Source organism: Dermacentor albipictus, chromosome 7, assembly GCF_038994185.2.
Source record: "Dermacentor albipictus isolate Rhodes 1998 colony chromosome 7, USDA_Dalb.pri_finalv2, whole genome shotgun sequence".
NCBI classification, from domain to species: Eukaryota; Metazoa; Arthropoda; class Arachnida; order Ixodida; family Ixodidae; genus Dermacentor; species Dermacentor albipictus.
The window spans coordinates 64,867,977-64,895,945 of record NC_091827.1 but is presented as its reverse complement, the minus strand read 5'-3'; the positions used below and the strand labels follow the sequence as shown (position 1 = coordinate 64,895,945).

Here is a 27,969-nt window from a genome sequence, read left to right as displayed (position 1 = left end):
TTATCATATAGAGCCTATTTACCATATTTTACCATATTACCATATTAGCCAATCAATTAATAATTTTGCTGGAAGACTGCATGTTTGGAGTGCTGTTTGTCTCACGTTGAAATACAGATGTATTCGGGCTCCTGTGAAAATGTCGGAAACGCTTATAATTCATATAAGGTTCTATGAGGCCTCAAAATTCGAAATATTTGAAGACTACGGTATGCACTCCTTCAACATGAACATGACTGGGTTCTTTTGACTTTTGAAAAAAATGTTCTTTTGACTTTTGGTGGGTGTAAACAAGACTGGTGTTAGCTAAGGCGGGATTGCACTTGGACTGGGTATCTTGTCTGTATGCAAGTTGAAGCAACTATATATGTGTAGTGGTAAATGGAATTCTAGGTCGAGTTAACCTCTTTCTGTGCGTGACACTTGGGTGTGTTCCTACTTTCTACATGTAATTGATAATTATATACATAAAGGAATCTCTGATACGTAAGCTTTAATAATAATAATAATAATAATAATAATTATTATTATTATTTGCACATATCAACTAGTGGACGGTTCGCGAGGCTGTATATATATTGTAGAAATGTAGAATAAAAGTGGCTGGTAAATATAGGGGTCTCAGATATAAAATAAAGGTATGCAAGCTGTAGAACGTGGTCCCACAAATAAAAATGCGACGGCCGATTTTGTCATATGTATCACTTTTTAATAAAATTGACAGTGCCGATATAATAGGCGTGAATTTTCCCACAACACAAGATATATATTAGACATGGTCAAGCTTTAATTTTTTTTCTTTGCAAGGACTATTTCACAGTAGCAAAAACCTAAGCAAAAGTGAGGTGTAAAGTATCACCTCTTCTATGCTCGATCACCCATACATGGCCACGTACTCGATCTGAACCAATATTTTCGCAGGCTTGTACTGACGCAATCTTATATATGCGCACTCATAATCGTCGACACTCACTCACGTTCCTACTCGCACCCGTTGATAACACAGCACACTCACTCATATATGTTTTATTTTATTCACGCTTATACCGGCACTCCCGTACGTAGCGTAAGTATGTGCACGCTCGATCGCCAACAGATCTTTTTTTCTTTTTTCCAAGGAGACGCTGACAGTCACTCACGTTCACACACACGTCCACGCACATACTTCGTCACTCACTAATGAAGAAAACGCTCGATTTCAAGCCTGAGCAATTAACGCGTACTAGTACTTGAATGCTGCAGGCCCCTATCTCGATCGCCGATGGTGCGATAAAATATGAAACTCCACGTCGCCAGCTTCGTTTTCGAAAGAAACAGTAGCGAGTCAAGAAATCTGTGCAGACAGCCGTAATTCGACACTATCATTTACCCGTGTCACACGGGCGTGTCACACGGGTACAATATCGACAACTGAAGCTTCGCAATGCAGAACTTGGGAAACGAAGAAAGCGAGACCACAGATGGTCCCATACAAGAGACGCCTGCACACAGGCGCATTCTTCCCCATGATTTCCCTAGTGTCCCTAGCACTTTCTTAATGTGTAAACAACGTTGGCGCCAATCGCGCCGGCAACGCCTTCTCTTGCATTTTCTTTTGTCTGTCATTCTGGTTTCATCCTGGGAGCTACTACCTGAAAACAGTAAGTTTATGGTACCGGCTAGTCACACGGGGAACTTTTGAGAGCCGGATCGGGATCGAATTTTACAACTTCGCGCTAGCTGCGGAATGGGTCGCCAATCGCGATCGAAAGTGCCCCGTGTGACCGGAGATTTGTAAATTTGACATCGACGATACCGCGTTTGCGTTGCCTTACTGCCATTGTAATGTCGATTTCCACGCTGCCGTAATATATATAAATACATCGCTGCTTTTGTACGTATTGTACCGCGCATGACATCAAAAAAGTAAGAGCCGTCTTAAGACAAATAACGAAATGGTGCCGTTGTGAATGCATTTTTTTGTGGCAGAAAACACATGCACTGCTCAAAATAGCACGTCAGTGTCTATACTGCCGGTAGGCTGAAGGATTTCTTGAAATATTTTCAGCATTGTGTTCTAAATGAATTGGCTATCACATATGCCACACGACAAACTGCTGAGTGAGAAGCAGCCGGTAGATTGCCGTTAATCTTATCACAGCAGATGAATTGCTGCAGCTAGAAAGCTGACTCTGTAAAATCGCATGACAACATGTATGCCGTTTCACAGCTAGAACTTAATCGAACGAAAAATTGGGCTAGTCGGCTTACGCCAAGCATAGTCCTAAGTAGCGCTAACTTGACGAAATATAAGAATGAAGAAGGGAGACGCACACCAAGTGCTACAACTTTCAACTGAAGTTTATCAGAAGAACACGGGAAGCTTTAGTACACAAAAAGAGAACCAGCTAGAGAGCCAACAGTGATATATACATTATCACGGGGTGTACACGAAATCCATCCCTTCTTTCAACAATGATACATATGTCTGGCTTATGCATGTGTCACTATATATGTAATAAGCCTCGATCGGCCATCTTCCTTGTGATTGTGTCATGATGCCTATAGAACACGGTGGCTCTAGGATCGCAGGTTGCTCCCGTGCTTAGTCAAATCTTCCTCACCAAGGTAGACAGGCATATTGAGTCTCAGTTAGGTGGCCTGGCAAAAACAGTATTGCACTACGGGGATGACTACCATGTGTTTGTGTAAGCCTCTCAACTTAGCATGCAAATGGTCAATATTATAAAGGTATTCAGGAACTCTGGCAAAGGTTGAAATTTCACATGCGAATTCCCAAAGGACGGTTACATTAACTTCCTTTACTTGCACCTCTTCTTTCAGCTTGATCACGTCTGCTGGTCGTATTCCCCCCGACTGCTGAAAACAGTCCTTTTAGGTATAAATCTGGCCATTCTAGACTGGTGAAGGATGGCATCACACTTTCATGCCTGAAGTCGGCCTTAAAAAAATTGTGCCACCACATATACCAAGAAAGCTTCTCCTGGCAGGTTAGAAAGCTAAGAGATGCAGGTTATCCTAGCCACGTTATTGCGTCCACCTGCAAAAAGATAATAAGGATGCTAAAGAGTGATGACCAAAGGGACATAGGACAAAGTACTAGGACTTGGAATAAAACGGCTGTGTTGCTGTATGTTCATGGCCTTTCGGATAGGCTGAAGAAAGTGGGCGAGCATTCTGGTGTTAGGCTAGTCTTTTCGGCCAAGCGCAAGCTACAAGGGCTCTGTCAAGCTGTGAAAAAAACCTTTCTCAGCCGCAGTCGTCAAAGAAGGCATGCTAGATAAAACACTTCAAGAAGTTTGTAATGTGCAGATGTGGCCTTGTATACAGAATACCGATGACATGTGGCAGGTGTTATATAGGCCAAACTGCCCATTGTCTAAACGTGCGATTGTGAGAACACAGCTATTCTTTAAGATGTCCGCCTTGTTCCTATCTGGTTCAGCATTGCACCATGTGTGGATGCCAATCAAAGCTTGAAAGAACCACTATAGGCATCATGACACGATCACTGGGGAGATAGCCAAGGCTTATTACATAATTAGTTGTAGTGGTGACATGTGCGTAAGTCAGACATCTGTATCATTGTTGAAAGAAGAGATGGATTTCATGTGCACCTTGTGATAATGCTGATATCACCGTTGGCTTTCTTGCTGATTCCGTTTTCGTGTACTATAGCTTCTTGTTTTCTTTCAATAAACTTTGGTTGAAAGTTGTAGTGTTTGGTGTGTGTTTCCCTTCTTCATTCTTGTGTTTTGTCAAGTTAGCGCTACGTAAGATCATGCTTACTTTCACAGAACATTTTATTTCTTTGTCCTCCGTACCATCCGGACTGTTTAATATTTTTCCATTGTATAGCGACGGTGAAGAAATACTGAGTCCAATTCGCGGAGTGACGTTCACTGATCTCTACCCCATCTGTGCAGACAGCTTCTCCAAGCTCCTGGCTAGGCCCAGGAGAATGGATGTCTTGCTACAAAATGTAGGCAAAATTAATCAATTTTCACAGCAGCAGCTCTAACCGCCTGCCCCTCAGCTATGATTTTTATCAAGTCACCGGCTCCGAATGAGTTATCCTGACTGTCTAAATTCCTCATGGCGCCAGCCTTGATACCCAAAATACAACAATATTGTGGCTCTTAACATCTTACAAACGATAAAGGCATGGGTTCACCACCGACCTCATAACTGTTTTGAATGCATGTAGGTGAACTTCAGTAGGCCAACTCTGGATTAGGCCAACACCATGACGGTGCCATGATTAACATGTCACCTGTACAGTACAGAGCTAAAGCCATCTAATTTTGATTTGCCGTCACTGCATTTCCACTCCTATTCTGTTTTGATGTTGGGGACCAAGAGCACAGCTTTCCAAGAATCATCAGTAATAAAACAGCATACACAAGCTTAACATCGACAATTAGATCACGAGTGCATTCATGTATGCCCTCTGGCCTTGGTTCCACAGTCTTCACGAAGCAACTTGCCATTAATGCTGCTTTTCTTTGTTCACCGTAAGCTCCAAGAATGTCCGCTGACTTGCTGTTCTTCTATGCTTCTTCTGTATATCTGACAAGAGTAAGCACATGACCCTCTGCGCGGTCACATTTATTCAAAGTTATTGTCACTTTGACATTTTCAGTTACAATCGGTAATGCAGACTTGAGAGAGAACTGGTCATCTCTGCTTTTATCTTGTGCACTAAACAGTTGGCTCTTTGGACACTGACTGACTTGGATTCTGTGTTCCCTTGGCAGCTCTTTGCCATCTCCTTTCTCTTCAGTGCCTACACATGGTGCATATGGAACTCCAACATTACTCTTGGCTTTCACTGCAAGCTGCTGCAAGAGGGCAGTATTCATGCTAGTACTAGCTGTCAGGTGCAAGAGCGTGGTTTCCAACTGGCATGAAGGCTTGACTGCAGTGACATTAACTTGGCAGCCATTTTTCCATTTCCGAGAATCGTCGCTGGAATAGACAGCCTATCTTTAAACGTTCCTGTGGAGCATTCTGACACCACGCTTGCCAGTGCTTGTGCCCCTCCAGCTGCCTTTCTGAACTTTTCGTGTGCTGACAGCATTTTTTTTTAATAGCAAGTGTCGACTTGCACTTTCTCAGTGTTATTACATACATCACTCTGCCTTAGCCGACTGTTTGCTATACTGCAAGCATCTAAAGACCACCGCTCGTCACTCAGTACTTTCTCATACTTTGCCATGTTTGACGCCTCCTGTACCAACCAAAACAGCAAAATGTGTTGGCAACAGCAGCATTGCTTGCCTAGTGGCACAAGAACAACCTTCAGTGGTTGCTGAAATTTTGACGTCAGCAATAGCATAACTTATCTTTCCTGTGGCAGCCACTGATGTACTGAGCTGTGGGTTTACATAACAAAATGCATTCGGTGTCAGCGAGCTGAAGCACAACTTGGCTGCCTCATTGCCACTTGTTGTTATTACAGTTTTGTTTTGCAGCATACTAACTGCTGCTTTGTGTGCTCTTTTGATACGCTATGTCTTGGTGACTGCCAAGAACTGCTTGACAGACATTTTGAGTGAACTGAAGCATCCTGCAGATGTTTTAGCTTTGACTTTATTCAGTCTGCATGGTTGTTAGTTCAGTTGAAAAAGTTTCCACATGACCATATCATTCTCGTTATCCATTCTGCATAAATGGCCACGCCAGCTTGTAGTAAAATATTCTGCTGCTCTCTTTGCCACTGATTCCTGCAGTAAGGCATAAAGTACTCAGTATTAATGTTCATTTTCGTCACAAATTGTGCATGGCAAAACGCCCTCAGCACTTCCTTGTTCACCTTTTGCGATCCCCAGCTTTTGCACGCTAACATGTCCACAAAAAGTCTGCAGAACAAGCAAAGAGCTTGTGTGTAGTGCAGGTGACGGAAAAAGCACCCTTATCACAGGTTATATTTTCACTCCCTTATCTGCCATCATTGCTCTCATAGACTCCCATTTTCGTTTCAAATCTACAAATATACAAAAAACCAGCTAAGTCTGACCCCACGGCAGCAATCTCACCAGTACCATTTTCAATGATAACAAGAAAACACGCTATTCTTGTCTCCAGCAATTTGTATTTTGCATCAATGAATGTTAGTTCAGGCCAATACTCAATCGATTTTTCGAATTTATTCATCTTGGAAGTAAACTGCTTACAGGCCACTTTTCATTTCTGAGCAAGCAGACCGTTGCTTTATGTTTTTCTTGCAGCATGCACGCAACATCGGGAAGTTTTTGCTTAATTTCAGTAGTCTTTCCTTTGCTGTAATATTTGATTGATCCTTTAGAAGTAAAGCACTTCCAGTCTCCTTTTCCATTTGCTCTCTGACAGTCATCTTGTTCACCTTCAGCTGCAGCAAATCAAGAAAGAGCCTTAGCTAGAAGATGTGGGGCCAACCTTCTTCATTGTGGTATCTATCCGAAAAGTTTATTTTCTATAGAATGATTGCACTTCAGGTCAAGAGACCTCACTTCCAGATACTGTCCTCCCTTATCTGCTGCAACGGAGACATTGAAGCCGCAGTCTTGTTTGAATGGCCTAAAGAATCAAGTAAAAGAAAAGAAGATGCATTACAAAGACTATGTTAAACTACATGAAGTGTCTATAGTGTGGTAGCAGCTGGTGAATGAGTATGTTTAACGGTGCTTAATATGTGCGCTCCAGGTCAATATGTCATAACCATGTTGCAAAGGCACTCTTAGCAGGGCTTGAATTGATCGATGTATATTGTACATTGAACTTATTGCAAAATGTTTCAGTGGAACATACATTTGGTTACCGTAAAATGGTAGCATGACTGTAGAAAAAAGTGTGATAAAGATTGCTCTTCTACATACGCAGAACACTTTCAACCTCATTTGCTTATTTAACTGTAGAGTGAACTATGAAGCAGTGGTAGAAAGTTCCTAAACAAACGCACAATAAAAGACTCTTGAGATATGAAACTTCATTTAGTCTGTTTACTTCAGGTCTTCTGTTTTGCTTGCTCTACCTCATAGATGTAGTTTTCGACCAACATATGTTAACACCAGAAAAAAAGTGACATTGCCATTTAAAACCTAGGCAGGCCAAAACGTAAGGTTCGACAATCGAAGCTTCTTGTATTACAATGGTATTATATATTTCAGTGTGCTTTTAGACTTATACACAATACACTTTGCAGTTGTGTATACTTACACCCACAATATTAATTGCAATGTCAGCACCAAGGCGTGTAACTGTAGCAAAGTAGAAAAACTATGATTCAGACACAAAAGTACAAAAAAAAAGCAAACAATACAGCTGTATGAAAACATTGTAAAAAGTATTTACAATGATCTTTATGCACCATTCTTGGTGCTGACAAACTTCATGGCACTGTGGATGCAACAATACCTAATACCTAATCTAGTAGTACTTCAGTGCCTCCGATATATGGCCGGCACGCCTTCCCATGCATATTTTGCACTGTTGCCACATTTCTTGCATCCCTCTTCCTGAGCTGAACGCAGTTTTTATATGCTGTGTCATGAAATCTGCACTTACGGTTCCTAAAAAATGGCACAGCAATCGTCAACAGCAAGTTGCATTAGTTCACTGGTTCTTGTGGCGGCATTCCCTCCGTACCTACACCACAAGCTTTATCTGACATCATCAGGCAGGGCGCCCATTAAAGTCATGACGCATTGATGGAACAACCAGTGGTCTCGAAATCACCTGCCTAGTGATAGACAATAAAACCAAGGCAGACATAAAACTAATATAGTCTGAAACAAAGCAGCAGAACACTCGTTCACCATGCTGTAGCTGGCTGGATGCATGGTTTGTCATGTGACTTCTGAGAGCCAGTGGGAGATTACTGCTGCAAGGAATTTCTTAAACTTTTCGGCAGAATAGACATTGCCAAATAACTTACCCATTATGGGTACTGAAGACAGAACATTGCTCCCTTATTTGAGATAATCAGCTTAGGTGCATAAAATTCCAGACAAGTACCAAAGTTTTTTGCAGATGTTGTCGTGAACTACACACACACACATACCGTACACACACTGTGATGCTTTACAGGGGATGTAGTACTCTTTTAGTGCAAGCGTAGCACATTATTTAAATGGATCATGGGATGTCTTGTGCAACATGTCTTTTTAATATTGTTCCTAGATGGAAAACGAAGCAAGCAAACAAAACAGCAACATTTCTAGTGGCAGTTATTATAATTACTAGTGACCCGATTATTAGGCACTAAAATAGTGGGTTTTAGGTGCTTTAAACAGGCACTTGGAGCCTCACTTTAGGCATAATAGAAGCTGAAATAGGCATTATAATTTGTTTAAAAACCGTAACCTGTTTTATATATTTGTGTGTGCTATCCATTTTCATGGTAATAAAACTGACATAGCATTCATTTATCAGGTCTGAAAGGCAACAACCGCACTGTGCAAGTGATCACTTCACGGTGCTTTTCTGGGCAAATGAAAGGCTGCATTTTTTGTCAATCTGCACATTGTAGTCAACACGCTTAATATATATTCTGTGACACAATGCGCAGGTAGTGTATATTTAATATCCGTACTTCCGTGCTTACAATGGCAAGTGCAGCAAGCATGAAAAACAACATATACCAGGGAAGCTAATAAACGGTTAACGAGAGAAGCTGAAATTCATGGCTAATGGATTTAAATCAACAAATGTTTCATCAAGAAATGAATACTTGAATAGCATATGTTTATAGATTTTTGTAAAAATTATAACAGTTACAGTTAATTATCATGTCTAACTCTTGGGGTTCCATAATGTGCCTCTTCTAACCCAGAACAAGCTTGTAGGCTCCAAACGATAGTTTAGTAGGTGAATGGAACATTTTTGTATTTCGGTATGTTTGATGGCCTCATGCACTCTTAGAATTCTTGAGTGTTCGAATGAGCAGAAAAAAAATCCATATTCATTGCGTGATACAGTGCGTACCTTTGCACGAGCTTTTTTGATAGCTGCTTCCACACACATGGGATGCAATAAACTTGCATTATGGTGCAGAAACTGTGTCAAGACTCACAAACTGTTCACAAGAACTCTTCTTTAAGTGCTTTTTGTGTATCAGCTTAATTATTCACAGTGCATTTCTATGTTTATCACACGCTGCAGTACGGAGTTTGTCTCCTTACGTACAGTTATTTCAATAAAGAAAGGGAGGAGGGCAGAGTGAAGAGCAGGAGTTATTGCTCATCTGTTGCTGAGTTTAGACGAGCTGCCATTGGTTGGCGTACAACCGCAAAAGAAGTGAAGGTACAAAAAAGAGGTAACTGCAGTAGACAGTACTTTACACACGCGCAGCGCAATCTACAGTCAACAGTTTTTCCAAGCTACGCTCTATGATACAACTTTCTAAAAAGGCTGTGCCTTTCTCACATTTTTGCCTGCAGTGTAACATGGAGTTATGTGTCTACCACTGAAGAAGAAAGCACTTAATGATGTTTTTTCTCTGGCATTGCTAACCAGTGTCAGGCAGATGGTGAGAGGCCCTGAAAAGCTCACCTAACACTGGCATTGCCTATTTGTTTCATCTGCTAGGTCACGATGTCAGGTGCATTGCCTTTGGCATCAGTGTCTGCCAGTACTACCGGTACAGTGTCTGCCAGAACAGTGGATTAAGTAATCAAGTGTGCTTTCGAGACAGTAAGAGCACCATAAAAAAGCATTTTCAGGTGCTAAAACCAATAATATGCGTATATAGACACAAAGCACAGGAATAGGCAGTCACCATAAAGTCATGCTAAACCACTTTTCGACCTACAATTCGTGCTCATACACCAAAAGGGTGGGGCCGGGATGTGGGGGAACGAATAGGCATTTGCCTGTGATCCAGTCTGTAATGATCACATACTCTGGAGTCAAACATGAGTTCAGAGTCTATCTTGTGAGAGTGGGGGTTATACTGAGGCGAGATTATGGCTACTTGGAATACGGATGCACAACCTGCTCGTATGTCATTTGCTGAGCTTCCTATATTTATCCAGTGTGGTGTGCCATCACAAACTCATGATTGCTGATGATGGAAGTGCATTGTTAACAAACAATGCATCGAGTGTGCAGTAAACTCTTGTGCCAGCAACAACTGCGCTGCCAAATACAAGTGCTGGAACTTCTTGCTCGCACAAGTCTCGTCCACTTATCTATAATGCTGGAGCAGGATGTGGCCGTGAAATCGGCCACTGTGCAGGGCGGCACATAATGAGCTTGGTAACCTGACTACCAAGAACCATGTGCTCCCTTAATTGTTCCATCTGGTAAATTGCACGAATGTACATGTCTCTGCAGATAAATGCAGCTGATCTCACATATGTTAGCTGTAATTCTTGTGCTTCTACAGATACACAGCTGCGAGATGGTATATTCCTATAAATTTGAGTGCAAGCCTCATAACTGTGGCAGACTTTAAGTAACTGCTGTCTAATCTTCAGTGACTAGTATTTGAAATCCTTGTTATTTTAGCCATGTGACTGATAACTGCATTGTGGTATGTTTTCACCTGTAACTAACCTAAGCATTTCGTTGTTTCCATATTCAAGGACACTGCACCATGGCCACATCAGCTGCAGCTATGTCAGGAGATTTGACTACTGCAATCGTTGCTTTTACCGTAGACCTGTACAAGCAACTTCTTTCGGAGAGTGATGGAACAAAGAACATTGTCGTCTCCCCATTCAGCATCGCAGCTGCTCTGTCAATGACTCTTGCCGGTGCCAAAGATCACACAGCTGTTGAAATCACCAATGTCTTGCATACAAAAGATGACATGATCCACGCACATTTCTCCGATTTCTTTGCCAAAGTTGCAACCTATGCACCTGATGTGACGTTGGATGTTGCTAATCGCATGTACTCAGAAAAGACGTTCAAAGTTCTGGAAGACTACCTTGCCATGCTGAACAAATTTTACAACAGCACAGTGGTACCCATCGATTTCAAGAATGATGCTGAAGCGGCCAGACTTGCAGTCAATGCCTGGGTAGAAAAAACCACAAAATCAAAGATCAAGGACCTCCTTCCCAATGGTGCTGTGGATTGCGACACCATGCTTGTGTTGGTCAACGCCATTTACTTCAAAGGTCTTTGGAAAGAGCAGTTCAACCCCAGAGTAACTTCCCTGCAGAAGTTCCATATTTCAAAAGAATTAGCTAAGGAGGTCCACATGATGTACAAGCAGTCACATTTCAATATCAACACCGAGTGCACTGGCTTGAACGCCAATGCAATTGAGATCCCATACAAAGGTGGCAAGACGTCCATGGTTATTCTTCTGCCGTACGAAGTCGACGGCCTTCCAAAGCTGGAGGCGGCACTTACGCTGTCGAAACTGTCGGATGTCTTGAAAGGGTTTGACTCGACAATTGTGGACCTTAGTCTTCCACGATTCAGGATCGAGTACAGTTTAGACCTAAAGAAGACACTTCATGCGATGGGCATAAGAGACTTGTTCACGGACAGTAAGGCAGATCTCTCAGGAATAGATGGAAAAAAGGACCTCGTGATCTCAGCAGCAATTCACAAAGCCTTTGTGGAGGTTAATGAGGAAGGAACAGAAGCAGCAGCCGCTACAGGAATGGTGGCAATGGCAAGGTGTGCCATCATTGGTATTCCGTTCTCAGTTGACCATCCGTTCATGTATTTCATTCGAAGCCACGACCCGGATGTTATTCTTTTTGCAGGCTCAGTACGTGATGTATAGTGGCTTCCGGCTGCTTGATTTTGACTCAGTTAACCTGTGATCATTATCAAATTTTAAAAGGATTAACCAGAGTGCAATACCTCCGGTGAGTTGCTCATTGGATATAATATTTTGCTGCTATTGAACACAAGGGTGTGGGCTTGTTCCTATTGGTGGAGGTCGCATTGAAAAGAGGGCAGGGTGGAAAAAATGCTTGTGTAACTTTGGATGCATGTCTACAAAATGCTGTTTATGAAACGGAAGCAATAGTGCAAGAGAGCACATTTGCAAGGCTGTTACAAGAAATATATTAAGTGGCAGATTCATAATTTTAGTGTTTCTGCACTTTTACTTGAGTATTGTAGTTAAAATTATACACTATCATCAAGCATTATTGCAGCACTACTTTCTAAGCCATGCTAGTTCCGTTCAGCAAACACCAAGTGGGACGCTATGATCGTGTAAGCCTTTTGTGCAACAACCGCTGCATAATGTGCATTAGATGCAAGATATAAAGTATGCCTGTCCACTATTGTGTCATGGTCAAGCCAGTCAAGAACTGCATTTCACTGCCTTATGGTTGTTGCTGTTTTTATATGCATCTGTGGCCTTCCTTTATACTGCATGTGTATTTGGGACATTTTGAGCACCTGTGGGCCTGCGTCATTTTTGGTGGCGGTTAATTTCTGCAGTGCCTTCAGAAATGGTTCATTTACACTTTTATTACTGTAAAGTTCTGTAAGAGCAACCACCTCATTTTCAATGGCATAATCTAAAGAAATGTGGAATGGACACTCTTTTGTGTTTAAACTCTGAAATGGTAAGAATAAGGGTGTACTTGAAATATCGGCTGTACCTGGGCACCTATTATGTTGAGTCTATTCAATATTTTCATCATTATGACAAACCAATTTTTGCTGTTGCAATCAACCTTCAGCATCGGCTCTTTGTGTATCAAGCTGTTCAGGCTTTCTGTGCGATTGCACTACTTCCAACAGTTTTATGATATAAGATCAGGTTTCAATGTTGCTGGAATGCACTGCTGGACAAAGAAAAATGGCTGTGATGCTTAACAGAGTGGTCATTTCTCTCTCTACCTTGATGCAGAATTGGAGTACTAAATTGTGGTGAGGAATGTGTCTCTAAACTTGATAGCACCAGACGTACCAGTCAGGCATATCAATTTGAGGGTATTTATTGAATTGGTCGTTGGTACTCAAAAACATGGATGAGTGTTCTTTTGGAGGTGGGCATGTATTTCTTGCTCCATAGTATGTTGCGTACAGCAATCCTATATGTGGGCTGTATCAACTGCAATACACACACCACTGCACTGTGATAGTGCTGCTGTGATGCAAGGTTTTTCTTTTGCCTGTCAACGACACGGATTGGGTTATTGTTTACATTGCAGCCATTGAAATGCTCCCAGCACCTCAGTATTGGTGTGTTCCCAGCTGTTTATGATGTTGGTACTGTCGGTTTATGTGAAAAGGGCTTCTTTACATTTGACCACATTGTAGCCTACTTTTTATTAATCTTGATAAAACAAAACCTATTTCACCTGTTTTCCTGCTATTTGGTTATGGCACTGACTTCAGCTGTATGAACAAAATAAAGAAGAAATACTGTACAGTAACAATAAACACCTATAGTGTTTTGTTTCTTTCTCTTTTGTGAATGAACATTGTGTTTGCAGTCTTTCATTACATTATTAAGGGGCCTCTCAGCAAGTATGGGCATTTCAAGGAGACAATTAGGGTGGTGCATAGCCAGCTAGACCACGTCATAATCATCGTGTCTGCAAAGTACACTGTAAATGTTCTTACCCTTTGGGGCTTATCTTGTTTCCAAATAATAATAATCGTCTGTCTTGCATGCCTTCCCTGTCTTTAACGCTGCGTGCCTGGTGCTTCCACGCTACGAAAAGCATGCACGTTATCAGCGACGCATAGCATTCTCAACAGGAAAGCAGCGAGCACAAAGCTTTCAAGGAAGGAAACATTAGCAAGACACATGACTGTTATTGTTTGGGGACGAAATACGCCCCACATGTTGTAAACGTTGGAAACAGCATGAAAACAGCTGAAAATTCAAACAGAGTTCATAAATTCAAACTGGCCTAGGTTCAAGCAAAAGCCTGTGTGTCCTCCTAAAGGCGAGCGACTCTCCCCACCAGCTGAGATAATGGCATACAAGTGAAGCGTCCGGGTCACATTCACAGCACCTGCAGCACACAAATGGCCAACTGTCGTGTCAACAGTTTGGCGATTCCCGTGAAATTGCGACATTTCCTCTGCAAATGCACCATATGCAACGAGGAAAGGATAACGAGACAAAGAAATTGGAATCTCGCGTACTGCGGGAATCGATGCTATGCAAAGCATTCTATAGGGAACTGGCTATCCGGCATCACATCTATTATGACATGCTCCCATCTTGAAGGTGGTACAATTACACAGAGTATTAACGCACTCTTAACTGACATGGAAGAAGCACTGGGAAACGTGCACTGATCCCAAAGGCGGCACAGCCTAACCCGATGCTTTAGAGAGGGAAGAATATAAGAAACTCGCACCCTCTTGTTTTCATATGCAACTTGCTGCCATGTGAAGTGATGCACATGAGAGAGAGGTAACGTTGTGTGTTGCTCTCACATTCCATTCCTGGTGTTTGTAGCTTAACAGAAACTTCTGCTCATGCTTTCTAAGCAAATTCTTGCTACGCAATGGGACACATGTGCCTGCCATATTAAAGATGTAGTTGGCACGAGAGATGTATGCGTGCACGAGAGAAGTATGCCTAACATGTAGAGCATCGGGCTGTTGTACTGCTATATGTAGGTTTGATATCACCATTAGTCATTTAGCATTTTTTCGTTTTTGCAGAGGTTCAAAATGAGGCTAGACGGCAACCTACCACCTACCCGCTGCAAAGTGCCTGGTCGGAGGCAGAGAATGCTTTGCATTCCGGAATGAAACAATCGCTCCACGAAATTTTAGGTCTTCTGCAAGTTTCTGTTGCTAATTTCCCGGAATTCATTTGCCGAATTATCCGCCTATGGATCTTATGTTAATCAACTCCCTTGGTGTGTCGAACTTAATTTTGGACTTGTAGGTTTCTTCATCATGTGGACCTGATGGTACCTATTCGCAGTTATATATATAAAAAAAAAATACCGAAATGTACTGTTCTGTTATATTGACTAAAAATTTTTTTTAGCAGTCTCTAGCCAATGGCCAGCTACCCAGCGAGTGGAACGTGGGCAAGATGGCACCATTGTTTAAATCGGGTGATTCCACATCTTCCCTTAATTATGCCTTTATCACTAACTAGTATTTCTTGTAAGCTATATATTAGAATGCATCATCTACTCAAACATAGAGAATTTTTTTAAGGACAGCTCATTTCGCATGCCAAGGCAGCATGGTTTCTGAAAATAATTTTCTTGTGAAAAGCAGTTAAGATGCTTTAATAATGTTCTCCCCATTGTTGACAATACATGCTTCATTGAGTGCACTTATATATTGATTTTTCTAAAGCATGTTGCCTTGTTTGTCACCAATTACTTTATTTTAAGCTAAGCAAATTAAACGTATACCCTAACATCTTAACTTGGATTGAAAATGTTCTTGCAAACAAAACACCATATGTAACCACTAACGGATGCGATTCCTCTCCTTGCTCAGCTCACTCCAGTTTTCTGCAGGGTTCCATTTTCGAGCCTCTTCTCTTCTTGCTTTCTATTAATGACTGTCACTGTCTGTCAGGCTATCTGCCGATGATTGGGTAATTTACTGTGCAATAGCTTCTGACTCAGATGCACGTGTACTTCAATCTGACCTTAACGTGATTACTAACTGGTGCAATGTCTGGCAAATGCATCTCAATCCTAAAAAATATATATCAATGAGAATATATCACAAAGAACCTTCTTCAAAGCCTGCTCTTTTAGCATTGGTGGTTCTGTGCTAGATAAGGTAACCTTATATATATATATATATATATATATATATATATATATATACATATATATATATATATATATATAGAGAGAGAGAGAGAGAGAGAGAGAGGCAATGGCATAGGTAAAAAAATTTTGGGGGTGAGGGAGGCATGCAGTTGACTGAGCAGGGTGAGGAGAGGGAGGATTGGGTAGGCTGCATACTAACACAGAAATTTCAAAGGGGAGTGGGGGTTAGGGTCACGCATTTTCCCAGTGTGCCACCTCCAGGCTATGCTATTGTATATAGGAGTACATATAACTGCTAATCTTTTCTGGTAAACTTGCATTAATTATGTAGTTATGCTACATTACTCATGTCACAACTTTCCGAGAGCAGCATCATCGCTAAAACAAACACTATAATGCACTTGTGCAGAACTGTAGCACACTTCATTTTATCTAATTGTTCTCATCTTTCAAACACATTGTCTACGAAAGCATCCTTACACCTTCCTAAAGTCCTCTTACACAGGAAAATTACCCATTTATTGTTATTTTATAAAATCTTTCATAATGCAGGAGAAGAGTTCGTAGTGAGCCATCGTAAGTTTTGTCACATACAGACCACATCAAGAAAGTAGTTTTTTTTAACCAACGCGTCTTGTTTACTCGTTCGTCCCAAAGACAGCAGCTCATTTGAGCCACCTGCCCGCTTCCATCTTCAATGCCATTCTTATTTGTGTATTTAAAGCTGCCATCGATGACCATTGTATGCTGTAACTACTCCATTACGCAATTATGTAATCTTGATCTTTCATCATCACTCCCTTTTGGAATTGAAGGTTTATGAATAAATAAATAAATTAATTAAAAAGAAGGGAGGTGTGAGTTGTGATGATGTGGCATGGGCCATGGGCTATAAGGGCAAAGGCAGGGTGTAGTAGCCCATTTCTTCATACCATGACATTGCTATATCTCATTTGCTTCTGTCTCAGCTACTACATGTGCTTACTCTTTGTAAAGATTCTTATAGTAGAACTATCCCTGGATGCTGCTTTACAACCTATTGTGCATAAGAAAAATTTGAAATGGGGCCTGGTGAGAGACCCTTACAGATTGCAGACAACATTTGTATGCTTAATTGCTGTACGAGAGACACGCACTGCATTAAAGCTGTAGTTGGGCTTTGATGGGCTGTGATAAATACTAAAAGAACGTCCTAGCATGTTTGTGTGTGTCCGTTAAAGAACCATGCAAAATGCAGCCATGCTCATGTTCATGAGCTGAGCTAAACATGGATGGCACAATTTAATGTTACTGGCTCATTTTTTTTTTTTAATGTCAGTTGTAAGAAGCACTTCAGTGATGGCTATACAACATTTACCAAAGATTATTGGCTCATTAAAGATTTGCAAGAGGTCTTTCTGTTGCCCTGGCACAAAATCTCGCGAATGAAATGAAAAATGATGCATGATTTGTAGTTCCTTATTCGGTGTCCACAATCTCTTTGGCGATTGGTTTGATCATTACTGATATTGTAAGAAATAATTAAAAGTACCTGCCACATTCACACCATTTTCCAACTGCATTATAACATCACCTATGTGATGGGATGCGAATAAAATGTGCAAATAAACAGCACTCTCATTTACAAATCTTCTGCGAGTGTGTCTTCTGTTATGTTATCGGTGAAAGATTTGTGTTTACTATCAGATTTTAGCAGGAGCATGCCATAGTTTAGCAAACAGGTACGGCTTCTTCAGCTGTTACCCTTCTTCATAGTATACTTTACCATAACTGTCTTCATGTTCTAATATTGCCGGTGGTTGCCCGCAAATCATGCTGCATGATCGCTGGAAGCAGTTCACACAGTGCGCTGGCGGCAAAGCAAGGTAACACGCATCTGTAAACAGAAGGAGGCAATACTTATGCGCACACCAAACAGACAGTACAAACTGGTTCTATCAATGGCCATGCGTTATCTTGTTAAAAATATATGTAAGCAATAGAATTTCATCTATTGTTGAGCCACTTTCGAAGGCAGTGAGGCTGCATATGTAAGCAAATGTAAGCCGCAAGGAGCATCTGAAGCCACAAGCATGAAGTTAGGCAAGTTCATGTTGTGCCTAATGTATTCCATGCATGGATAAGCATGGAGGATCCATGACTGGGCACATTTTGTTTCGTTTTCTTTCACTGATGGTGCATACTCGCTGCGTGGGATTGGCCACGATTCTGATGGCATTAGGGAAGAAGTTAAGTTATTGCTAAAGTCAACAAATTTTGGGGGAGAAATGAACGAAAAGTATAGTATGCGGAACTTATTGTAAAAATTGCCCTTCAACAGTTAGAAATTCTTCCATGGCTGAGGAAGCGTTCCGAGAGAGGATGCTCCCAGAAAATAACGTCTGGAAGGGAAAACTTTATGCGAAGTTGTCTAAACCATGCTTCTAAACATGTTTTAAGATGAAAAAGGCTGTCGGAATAAGAAAAATTGTCTCGTCTTCCCCACAAGTTGGGCACGGTGGGGATGGGGGGGCACCAGACCAGCCCTGTGACGAGAATAGTTTAAGGCAGGTATTCGACAATGTATTTGGGTACAAATTGTTCCAATTGTTTTGGTCTGAAAGGAACCTTTATGCCAAGCTGACAGGAGGTGTCGATACTGTGCGAAATGAGTCCAACAGGTCCAATTGGTTTTTTTGAACACACTAGGACCCAATTAATTTGTCTCTCAACTGGACTCATTGGGACCAACATGAAAAACAAAGGAAAAAAAAACAAAAACCTAAATGGACCCTAATCTTGATATGACACAGACATACCTGAAGCTTCTTTCGAGAAGCTTATTCGTGCATGAGCACAATATGGCAATTCTTTTGAGATATCCGTCATTCACCAGTTCACTGTGAGAGACATATATGTCAGATGTTATATATCTAAGCAAAATTTTGTTGACGAAGTGGTGATTTGCGAGAAATTGGTAAATGTTTCGAGAGAGATTTCTAACAACACAGAAGGCTAAATGCTTCTCTCCATTGATCATGCCAAAATACAGAGTATTTTATTTGAAAACTCACATTAAAATTGTGCTATTATTACTATTTTGTTGTTTCACAAGATTATAATACTTATCCAGTGACTTCCAATTGGGTCCAGTTGGAATACCAAGCTCCAATCAGGTACAATTGGAACAAAATCTGGATTTCATGTCCAATTGAAACTTGGGCCTCTAATGACAGCAACTCGGAACCAATTGTGTCCCATTGAAAAATCCAGCTGCATTCAATGTTTGTTTTGTTTTGTTTACTAGGTCAATTTCATCGTTTGATGTACATGCGGGGGTGCTAGCTTTCTTGGATTAACCTCGATCAACAGCTATATATAGGTTCACGCTAACACAAACGCACATTTTCATTAGAGTTTCAGATCTCCTAGCGTGAGCGGTTTTTCTTCTTGGACGCGAATATCCGAGAGAGAGAGAGAGTAAGTGAAACAACTTCATTTGGTCCACAGTAGACGCGAGTAAACTCAACGTCGCCTGCTAGGCCCACTCGGGGACCATCAGGTGAAACCTGACGGCCCTCTCGCGAGCCCTCTGGACTGAGAGAGAGAGAGAGAAAAGTTCGTTTGGCATTAGTGGCGGTAAAATGTTTGTGTCTATCGATCCTTTGCCTGCGGCACCACGGTACGCACCTTGCAAAAGAACTTCGGCGCCGTGAAACTATATACATGTATGTATATTTATTGTGCCACAACTCACTACCGTACAATATTTGTGTGTCGTCTTGCGGTGTCAGAGATTTGTACGCGTGAAAACACCGCGCGCGCCGCAAGCATGTAGAATGTATGCCGAGTGGCGTATTCCTCCTTGTATTCCCCATTCCCTAGTGCCTTGCTTCGAAAACTCGTAATCCCTAGAAAAGGGACTGGGGGAAACACATGTCTTGCGCACGGTGACCATAACGGCGACAGACGGTTCTAAGCATAGAGGCAAGACGCTGCACGAGTGTATATTTAGCAACACTGCCGTCATCTTCGGCTATTTTGCATGCAGTTTGCACCGGTTTGCGCGCTGCTCTGCATTCTCCGCCTCGCTACTCGGGTCGGAACTCGTGACGGCTGATACAGCCAAGAATAGGTAAGTGCTCTTCGCGGCAACAATATCGGGCGCACATTTTGATTGATTCCTTCCATTCCTAAAGTAAAGCTCTTGGGGTCAGCGGACGCAGTTCAAAGCACTTCGCACGCTCTGTGTATATTCTTGGATTGTACTCTCGGTAAACTTGTTGTTAGACCCGTGTGCCAGTTAGAAACTGTCAGTTTAGTGTACGCATGCGTAAATAAGGTCGCACTTGCGTAAAAATTTGCATACACATACGAACTACATCAACTCCGTATAATTTGTGCAGCACATACGCCGAGATAGACAAAACTTGACAGTTAGTATATATAAATATTATGGGTAGTACATGGCTCTCGATCGCTTGCTCACTCATCGCTGACGACAAGCGGGAGGTTGGAAGGTAGACGACTGGATGTTTGCTCACAATGTCAGTATTACTGTATGTTTCATTTATTTATTTATTCAATTCTGCGGACTCGAGGCCAAATCAGGGTGGACAATACAAATACAAAGAAAGCAGCAAAAACAAAAAGAAACAGCAAAAAGAGAACAATACCGATGCAGATAGACTAAAAAATTTTAATTCACAATCTGATCACTTGCTTCAGTAAGGCAGTTCCAATCATGTGTGGTCCTTGGAAAATAAGAAAACTTAATCTGCTCAGTGTGAGCAAAATGCGGCGTTAACACGTTTTGTTGGTACATAGCCTTCTAGATAACTAGGATAAATATATATAGATATATCTAGGGGGGTGGTTGGTGTTGTCAGGTGGAATTGCTAGTTAAGTGTGATAAAAGGGTGATATATGTACAGATAGCTTGTTATTCAAAAGTTGAGAAAGAAGTTCTAATCTAAATTTTTTGCCTTCGTGCCTGTAATAATGGTATGCCATTAGCTTGCATTAAATTATAGGGTCAGTCTAACTTGTTGAATATATAAATCTTACAGCCTTCTTCTGAATACATCCTTAAATTTAGTATAAGGGTCCCATATAATGTATTCATATTCTAGTTTTGGTCGCACAAGAGCAGTGTACCAGAGGAGTTTAACATTAGTAGGAGCAGTTTTAAGTTTGTTTCAGGACACACAGCTTGCGGAAGGCAGATGAGCAAACAAATTACCAATATGAAGATTCCAGAGAGGTTAGAAGTCAGCGTCACGCTGAGATACTTATAGCAACTTACTTGTTTTAATGGTAAAGACCCTAGTAAGTAAATATATCAAAGTTAATTTTTTCTTTTTTTTTTGCAAGTTACTGGAAGGCAGACACATTTTTTTGTGTTTAGTGACATTTTCCATTATTTGCACCATTCATGCATACTTGCGCAGACTAGTGCTGAGGTCACTGTAATCTTTAGTGCAAGCAATTTCTTTAAACGAAACACAATAATCAGCTAATAAGCTAATTTCTACGCCAGGTTTAACAACGTCAACAGTGACATTAATATACAATAGAAAGAGCAAAGGACCTAGCACACTGCCCTATGGTACACCAGGTATGGCTGGAAGACAATCCGAGAGTCGACCCCCTAGATCTACGTATAGTTTGCAATTAATTGCGTAGGCTAAAACCCAGCAAACAAAAATTTCTTGAATACCTGTTGTTCTAGTATGAAAATGCGTTTACCGTGTGGAACTTTGTCAAAAGATTTACAGAAATATAACAAAAGTGTACCCAGCTGCCATGTCTAAAGGGTTATTGCAACAGAATGAAACAATGTGATGAATTATGGGGTTTTACGTGCCAAAACCACTTTCTGATTATGAGGCACGCCATAGTGGAGGACTCCGGAAATTTCGACCACCTGGGGTTCTTTAACGTGCACCTAAATCTAAGCACACGGGTGTTTTCGCATTTCGCCCCCATCGAAATGCGGCCGCCGTGGCCGGGATTCGATCCCGCGACCTCGTGCTCGGCAGCCCAACACCATAGCCACTGAGCAACCACGGCGGGTGAAACAATGTGATGAGTTGAGTTGCAGTTAAAAATCCTTTCCTAAACCCAGGTTGAAACTTAGTCAATGTAGAGTGCTCTTCCAGGAATTTATTTATACTAGCAGCTACGATACGTCCGATAGTTTTACAACACGATGAAGTTGGTTAAGTAGAACGGCAATCTCTTAGTGTTAGGCGGTCTCCCTTTTTAAAGAGAACATGTCATCGTGTGGCAGGTTCATTGTTTGTATTGTTTTTCTCTATGATTTACGTGGTCATATTTTTCAAGCTGGATAGGGTCTTTCCAAGTACGCTAGACATGAAATAGTTGATGTTCTCATATCTGATGTACCTGTGGGAAGTTTTCCCATGGAGCTCACATTCTGTACACTTGATAAACCTTGCTAAGGAATTGAAAATTATGATTTCATGCTGCAGCAGTACACCCTTCATGATTCAGGAAATGTAAGAAATTTAGTGGTAACTAAATTTTCAATGGGCAGAATTAATTTGGCACTAAGGTGGATAAATGAAACTGCCAAATAAAGTTATTAAACAGATGCTCCGTAGAGGTTATTGTATTCAGCAGTTTGCCTGATTAGGGGCCACTCACTCAAAAAATGCAGTGGTCGATGGAAAGCATGACTAGTTTAAACAGTTTTCGATAAATGGAGCTGTCAGGTAAGTGGAACTACCCAACAGAAGCTTTGAAGAAGCAATTGTACCTTATCAGATGCTTTCCTTTTCCTGATAATATTACCCTTAACATAGCAATCTATAGTAATATGGAGTTCATGTGAATGTACCATTGTCATCAGAATTTGACAGGGTTCACAGTGTATGAGCAAGCTGAATCTCCAGAAAGCTTGGGTACATACCTTGTATTTCAGACTTGCAGTCTACAGCACTATATTGTTCCACTGATTTAGACTATGCATGTCCAAATGGAGCAGAAATCTTGCTCTTCACAAAAAACCTATGCCTAGCAATTTTGTCACACTTGACAATGTTTTTACTGTACATGATGGTTCCTGTCAGTGGAAGCAAAAAAAGCAAATTTAAGCTTCAAGATGTCCAAGCTCTGCTGCTCTGGGCTACATGCAGATTGTGTCAGTGTCCCATGTTCAAGTTTTCATAGCCAGGGGCGTACCAACTATTTCTCGAGTGGTAAGGGGAGGGGCAGGCAAACCGAAAACCATCCGACTCCTCTCTCTCTGCGCGCGTGCAAATACACGCACGCACGCACGCACACACACACACACACACACACACACACACACTGCGCTACAACGACAGCTATCAATGCGTCCACTAACTTTAGTATTTACGCTTGCTAGATCTAGCCCTGGGAGTGCTAACCAGCGCCCCTCAGACTCATGGTGGTCAAATGTGGAAGATTGTCTATTGCCTGATGGCCTCACATAACACGTGACTTAGGAGAGCAGGCACGTGGCTAAAAGACCCTCGTATGCGACCTAATTAAATCAAGGCTGTCAGATTCAAGACCCTCCCTATGAATGAACAAGAGAAGATAGGAAACTGAGGTGCTTGAATTTTGTTAATCCTTACCATATAAAGCCAACAGACAATGAAGCCAAGGAAAGCATGTTAAAGACAGCAAATTTATGCCACGCACAGGCTTGAAAGCGGACTATATAAATCACACATGGTTGGCCCTCAGTCTCCAGCAGATGTGAAGCACCTGATCAAGGCGGCAGTCGGACCTGTAATGCAGCAGAGGGTGCTAAGAATCTCTGGACCCGGACAGGCTGCCAGTGGAAACTGACTCTTGCAACGTTTAACACCCGAACCCTCTCGAGTGAAGCTAGTCTGGCAGGACTCTTTGAGGAACTATCAGGCATTGTTTGGGATATTATTGACCTTAGTGAGGTTAGAAGAACTGGTGAGGCTTATACAGTGCTGACAAACGGCCACGTCACCATGCTGGTTCACCAACCGCAGTGATCGCTGTGTTGAGCAGCCCCATCGGCCTCGTACTGGAGGCTAGCATTGATATATCATAGTGATTTCCAGTCTACTAGACTTGAAATTCGTGAGAACGATGACAGTGTATCACAAATATTTGATAGCGCCTGGCACTTAGATGTTTCGGGGTTGCCATACAGGAGCATGCGCTCTTATGTTTTAGTTCCTACGGCAAGCGATCTGATATTGAGCAGATTTTCCATTTCCTGGAAGTACACGGACACTGGTTCTCTTCATTGAACTAAAGCCGATGCACCCAAAACTGTTCACACCACATACACACCACAACTGATTATGTGCGTAACATGTTTGCACCCCCAAGAGATATATTTTCTGCATACTGTAGTTACCTATGCACCGAAAGGCTACACATTGGTTCCCCGACGACCTTGTATGAATAGACATTGGGAAAGATTCTCCAAGTATGAGCTAAAGCATCTCCAAATCGTTGCACAGCATGCGACAGCAATACCCTCTACTGGTTAGGCTTCTACAGTGCTGACTCATAGCCATATCCTCTGCTAAGATCTCCCAGATAAGAAGCAATACGGGGTAGGATTACTAATTCATAAGTAAATTGCGGGCAACATTGACAAATTCTACAGCAATAATGACATGGTAGCAATAGTCGTAATAAAGCCTAATAAGAGGTACAGATTAAAGGTAGTACAAGCCTACACTTCAACAACCAATCACGATGATTATGAAGTAGATCAGTTTTATGAAGATGTTGAATTAGCTATGAGAAAAGTGTAAACTCGGTATACTGTAGTAATGGGCGACTTCAATACGAAAGTGGGGAAAAAGCAGGCTGGTGAACAAGCAGTTGGCAACTACGGTGTCGATTCTAGGTACGCTATAGGAGAGATGCTGTTAGAATTCACAGAAAGGAATGAGCAGTGAATAATGAACACCTTCAGGAAGCGCAGCAACAGAAAGTGGACCTGGAAAAGCCCTAATGGTGAAACAAGAAATGAAATTGATTTTATGCTTTCTGCTGAACCCAGCATAGTGCAGGATGTAGAAGTGTTAGGTAGGGTAAAGTGCAGTGATCATAGGTTAGTGAGGGCTAGGATTCACCCTAATTTGAAGAGAGAAAGAGTAAAATTGGTCGAGAAGAACCGGGCCAATCTAGACGCAGTAACGACAAAAGGAGACCAATTGAGGCTGCTACTTGCAAACAAATATGCAGCCTTAGAACAGAGAGATGAAGATGACATACAGTAATAAATTAAACCATAACCAGGCTCGCTTCAGAGGCAGCAGTTGAAGTGGGAGGTAAAGCACCAAGGCAACCATACACAAGCTCTTCCAAGTAACAAAGGACCTAATAAAGAAACGACAAAGAATAAAAGTGTCCAACTCAAGAGATGAGAAGAATTCGCGGAACTGTCAAAACTGATCACCAAGGAGAAAGTAAGTGAGATTTGAAATTTTAACATGAGAAAGACTGAGGAAGCCGTAAAAGATGTACGCAGCATTAAATAATTGAGAAGGAAACCTGGCATACGACAAACCAAGATGTATGCACTGAAAGCAGGGTAATATCATTAGCAGTCTTGAAGACGTAGTAAAAGCAGCGGAATTCTATACTGACCTGTACAGTACCCAGAGAGGCCATGATACCTCATTCGAAGCAGTATTGAACAGGTTGCAGATACTCCTTCTGTAACTAGCTATGAGGTTAGATGGGCCTTGCAAGACATGAAACAGGGAAAAGCGGCAGGAGAAGATGGAATAACAGTCAATTTAATCAAATATAGAGGAGACATAATGATTCAAAAGCTGGCAGCTCTCTATACAAAGTGTCTATCAACTTCAAGGGTCCCAGAAAACTGGAAGAATGCAAGCATATACTGATACACAAAAAGGGAGATGTTAAAGAATTGAAAAATTATAGGCCCATTAGCTTACTCCCAGTGTTACATAAAATATTCACCAAGATAATTTCCAATAGAATAAAGGCAACACCGGACTTCAGTCAACCAAGGGAACAGGCTGGCTTCAGGAAGGAATACTCTACAATGGATCACATCTGTGTTATTAATAAGGTAATCGAGAAATCCGCAGAGTACAATCAGCCTTTCTATATGGCTTTCATACATTATGAAAAGGCATTTAAATCAGTAGAGATACCAGCAGTCATCGAGGCGTTATGTAATCAAGGAGTACAGGCTGCTTACGTAAATATCTTGGAAAATATGTACAGAGATTCCACAGCTACCTTAATCCTCCACAAGAAAAGTAGGAAGATACCTTGCAATAAAGAAAGGGGTCCGACAAAGAGACACACTCTCTCCAATGCTATTCACTGCGTGCTTGGAAGAATTGTTCAAGATATTAAACTGGGTAGGCTTAGGAGTAAGGATTAATGGTGAATATGTCAGCAACCTTCGGTTTGCAGATGACATTATCCTGTTCAGCAATGCTGAAGACGAGTTACAACAAATGATTGAGGACCTTAACAGAGAGAGTGTAAGAGTGGGGTTTAAGATTAATACGCAGAAGAAAAACATAATCATGAATAGCTGGGGAAGGGAACAAGAGTTCAGGATCGCCAGTCAGCCTCTGTAGTCTGTGAAGGAGTATGTTTGCCTAAGTCAATTACTCACAGGGAACCTTGATCACGAGAAGGAAATTTACAGAATAAAAATGTGTTAGAACGTATACGGCAGACATTGTCAGCTCCGACTGGAAGCTTTCTATTATGATTAAAAAAGAAGGTACACAGTGCGTTTTACTGGTGCTGACATAAGGGCAGAAACTTGGAGACTGACAAAGAATCTTGAGAACAAGTTAAGGACCGCGCAAAGTGCGATGAAACAAAGAATGTTGGCATAAAGTTAATATACAGAAAGAGAGTGCTTTGGATCAGAGAGCAAACGGATATAGCTGACATTTTAACTGACATTAAGAGAAAGGAATGGAGCTGGGTAGGTCATGTAATGCGCAGGTTAGATAACCGGTGGACCATTAGGGTTACAGAATGGGTGCCAAAAGAAGGCAAGTGCGGTGGGACGATGAAATTAGGAAATCCGCAGGTGCTCGTTGGAATCGGTTGGCACAGGACAGGGGTAATTGGAGATTGCAGGAAGAGGCGTTTGTCCTGCAGTGGACATAAAACAGGTTGATGATGAAGATGATGATCAAGTTTGAGTGGAGACCATCATGATAGCTTTATTTTTCATTTCGCTTTAAGGAAGGAGTTTGATTAAAACTTCATTCTTCAAGTTGCAGTGCTCAAAACTTGTAGATATATGTCATTTTATGTACCTATATAGTATTTGAGGTCCAATTCTGTCTCCAGTTATATTTTTATGCATGTTTGCTTAATTTTCATGAAACATTTACAATCAGTTTCTTAGATTTCATTAACTTGTAAAAGACTTAAAAACTCTGCTTAGTGTTGACTTTGAAGTCTAGCAGCTCTTGTTTAAAGATAGACTGAGTATATTATTGATCTTAATGAATATCTTGAATCATGCGGGTACTATTTATTCCTTGCTCTTTTAAATCTGAGAAACTTACTTTCTGCAACTTTTTCCAGAAATTTAACTAAAGTAAACTGCATAAAGTAATAAACGAGGGAGATAAACAAAATTGAACCTCATATTCAAAATCGGTACATAAAGTTACATACAACTGCAAGTTTACAGCACGATAACTTAAATAATTTTTAAAAATTTAATGGTGTGGTACATGAACTTCACCCTTAATATGAAGAGAATGTTTCTGGCCCTGTTATCCTGCTATGTTGTGAATTCTGAGAGATTTTTATTAAGAAAAGGAAGAACATGATTGTACTTGCGTTTTATACATAGCAGGCAATGCTACAGAGTCTAGAGAGCTTGGGTGGTTGCTTGGGCTAGTTGGTAATTCATGATCCAAAATGACGTACAGCGCAAAGGACAAGGACTGCGAGAGACGACATACACAGCGCTGACTTCCAACAATATTTTATTGTGTTGCCACATCATGTGTATATGTACAAGAGGGGGCATGCACAGGCGTCGCCCCACCTGTGTATGTCATCTCTCGCAGTCCTTGTCCTTCGCACTGTACGTTGTTTTAGTCTAGAGAGACTTGCCTTACAGCTTGCATCCCTGACGAAAAAAAAAAGTGCATTGCGTATGAAAGAAAGACCTTAGCTATGCGTCATGTAATTCAGTGTAAAAATAAATCTTGAGTTCTTATGTAGCAAGATATGACGTATTTGTTGCACGAAAGACGTCAGAAATACGAACCCATTTGCCGCCAAACAAGTGGTGTGACAT

The 27,969-nt window shown here is 41.4% G+C and overlaps 2 protein-coding genes across 7 annotated transcripts in view; both read left to right on the top strand.

Annotated features, from left to right (window-relative positions):
* The first annotated feature begins 789 nt into the window (after positions 1-789).
* On the top strand, positions 790-13,386 carry LOC135904758 (ipis-1-like). Its single transcript, XM_065435726.1, has 2 exons — positions 790-1,066; positions 10,566-13,386. The coding sequence occupies exon 2, from the start codon at positions 10,577-10,579 to the stop codon at positions 11,723-11,725; it is 1,149 nt and encodes a 382-aa protein (XP_065291798.1). The 5' UTR covers positions 790-1,066; positions 10,566-10,576; the 3' UTR covers positions 11,726-13,386.
* The window catches only part of LOC135904759 (ipis-1-like), a 32,401-nt gene continuing 5,512 nt past the window's right edge, over positions 1,081-27,969 (top strand). The window contains exons 1-2 of one of the 6 annotated variants that reach the window (XM_065435727.1): positions 1,081-1,640; positions 19,705-19,788. The gene's annotated coding sequence lies outside the window, so the exon portion shown is untranslated. Of the gene's footprint in view, positions 1,641-19,082; positions 19,134-19,209; positions 19,382-19,444; positions 19,641-19,704; positions 19,789-20,055; positions 20,201-27,969 lie in introns of those variants that run through there. The other 5 variants (XM_065435729.1, XM_065435728.1, XM_070522315.1 and 2 more) reach the window with 5 other exon arrangements.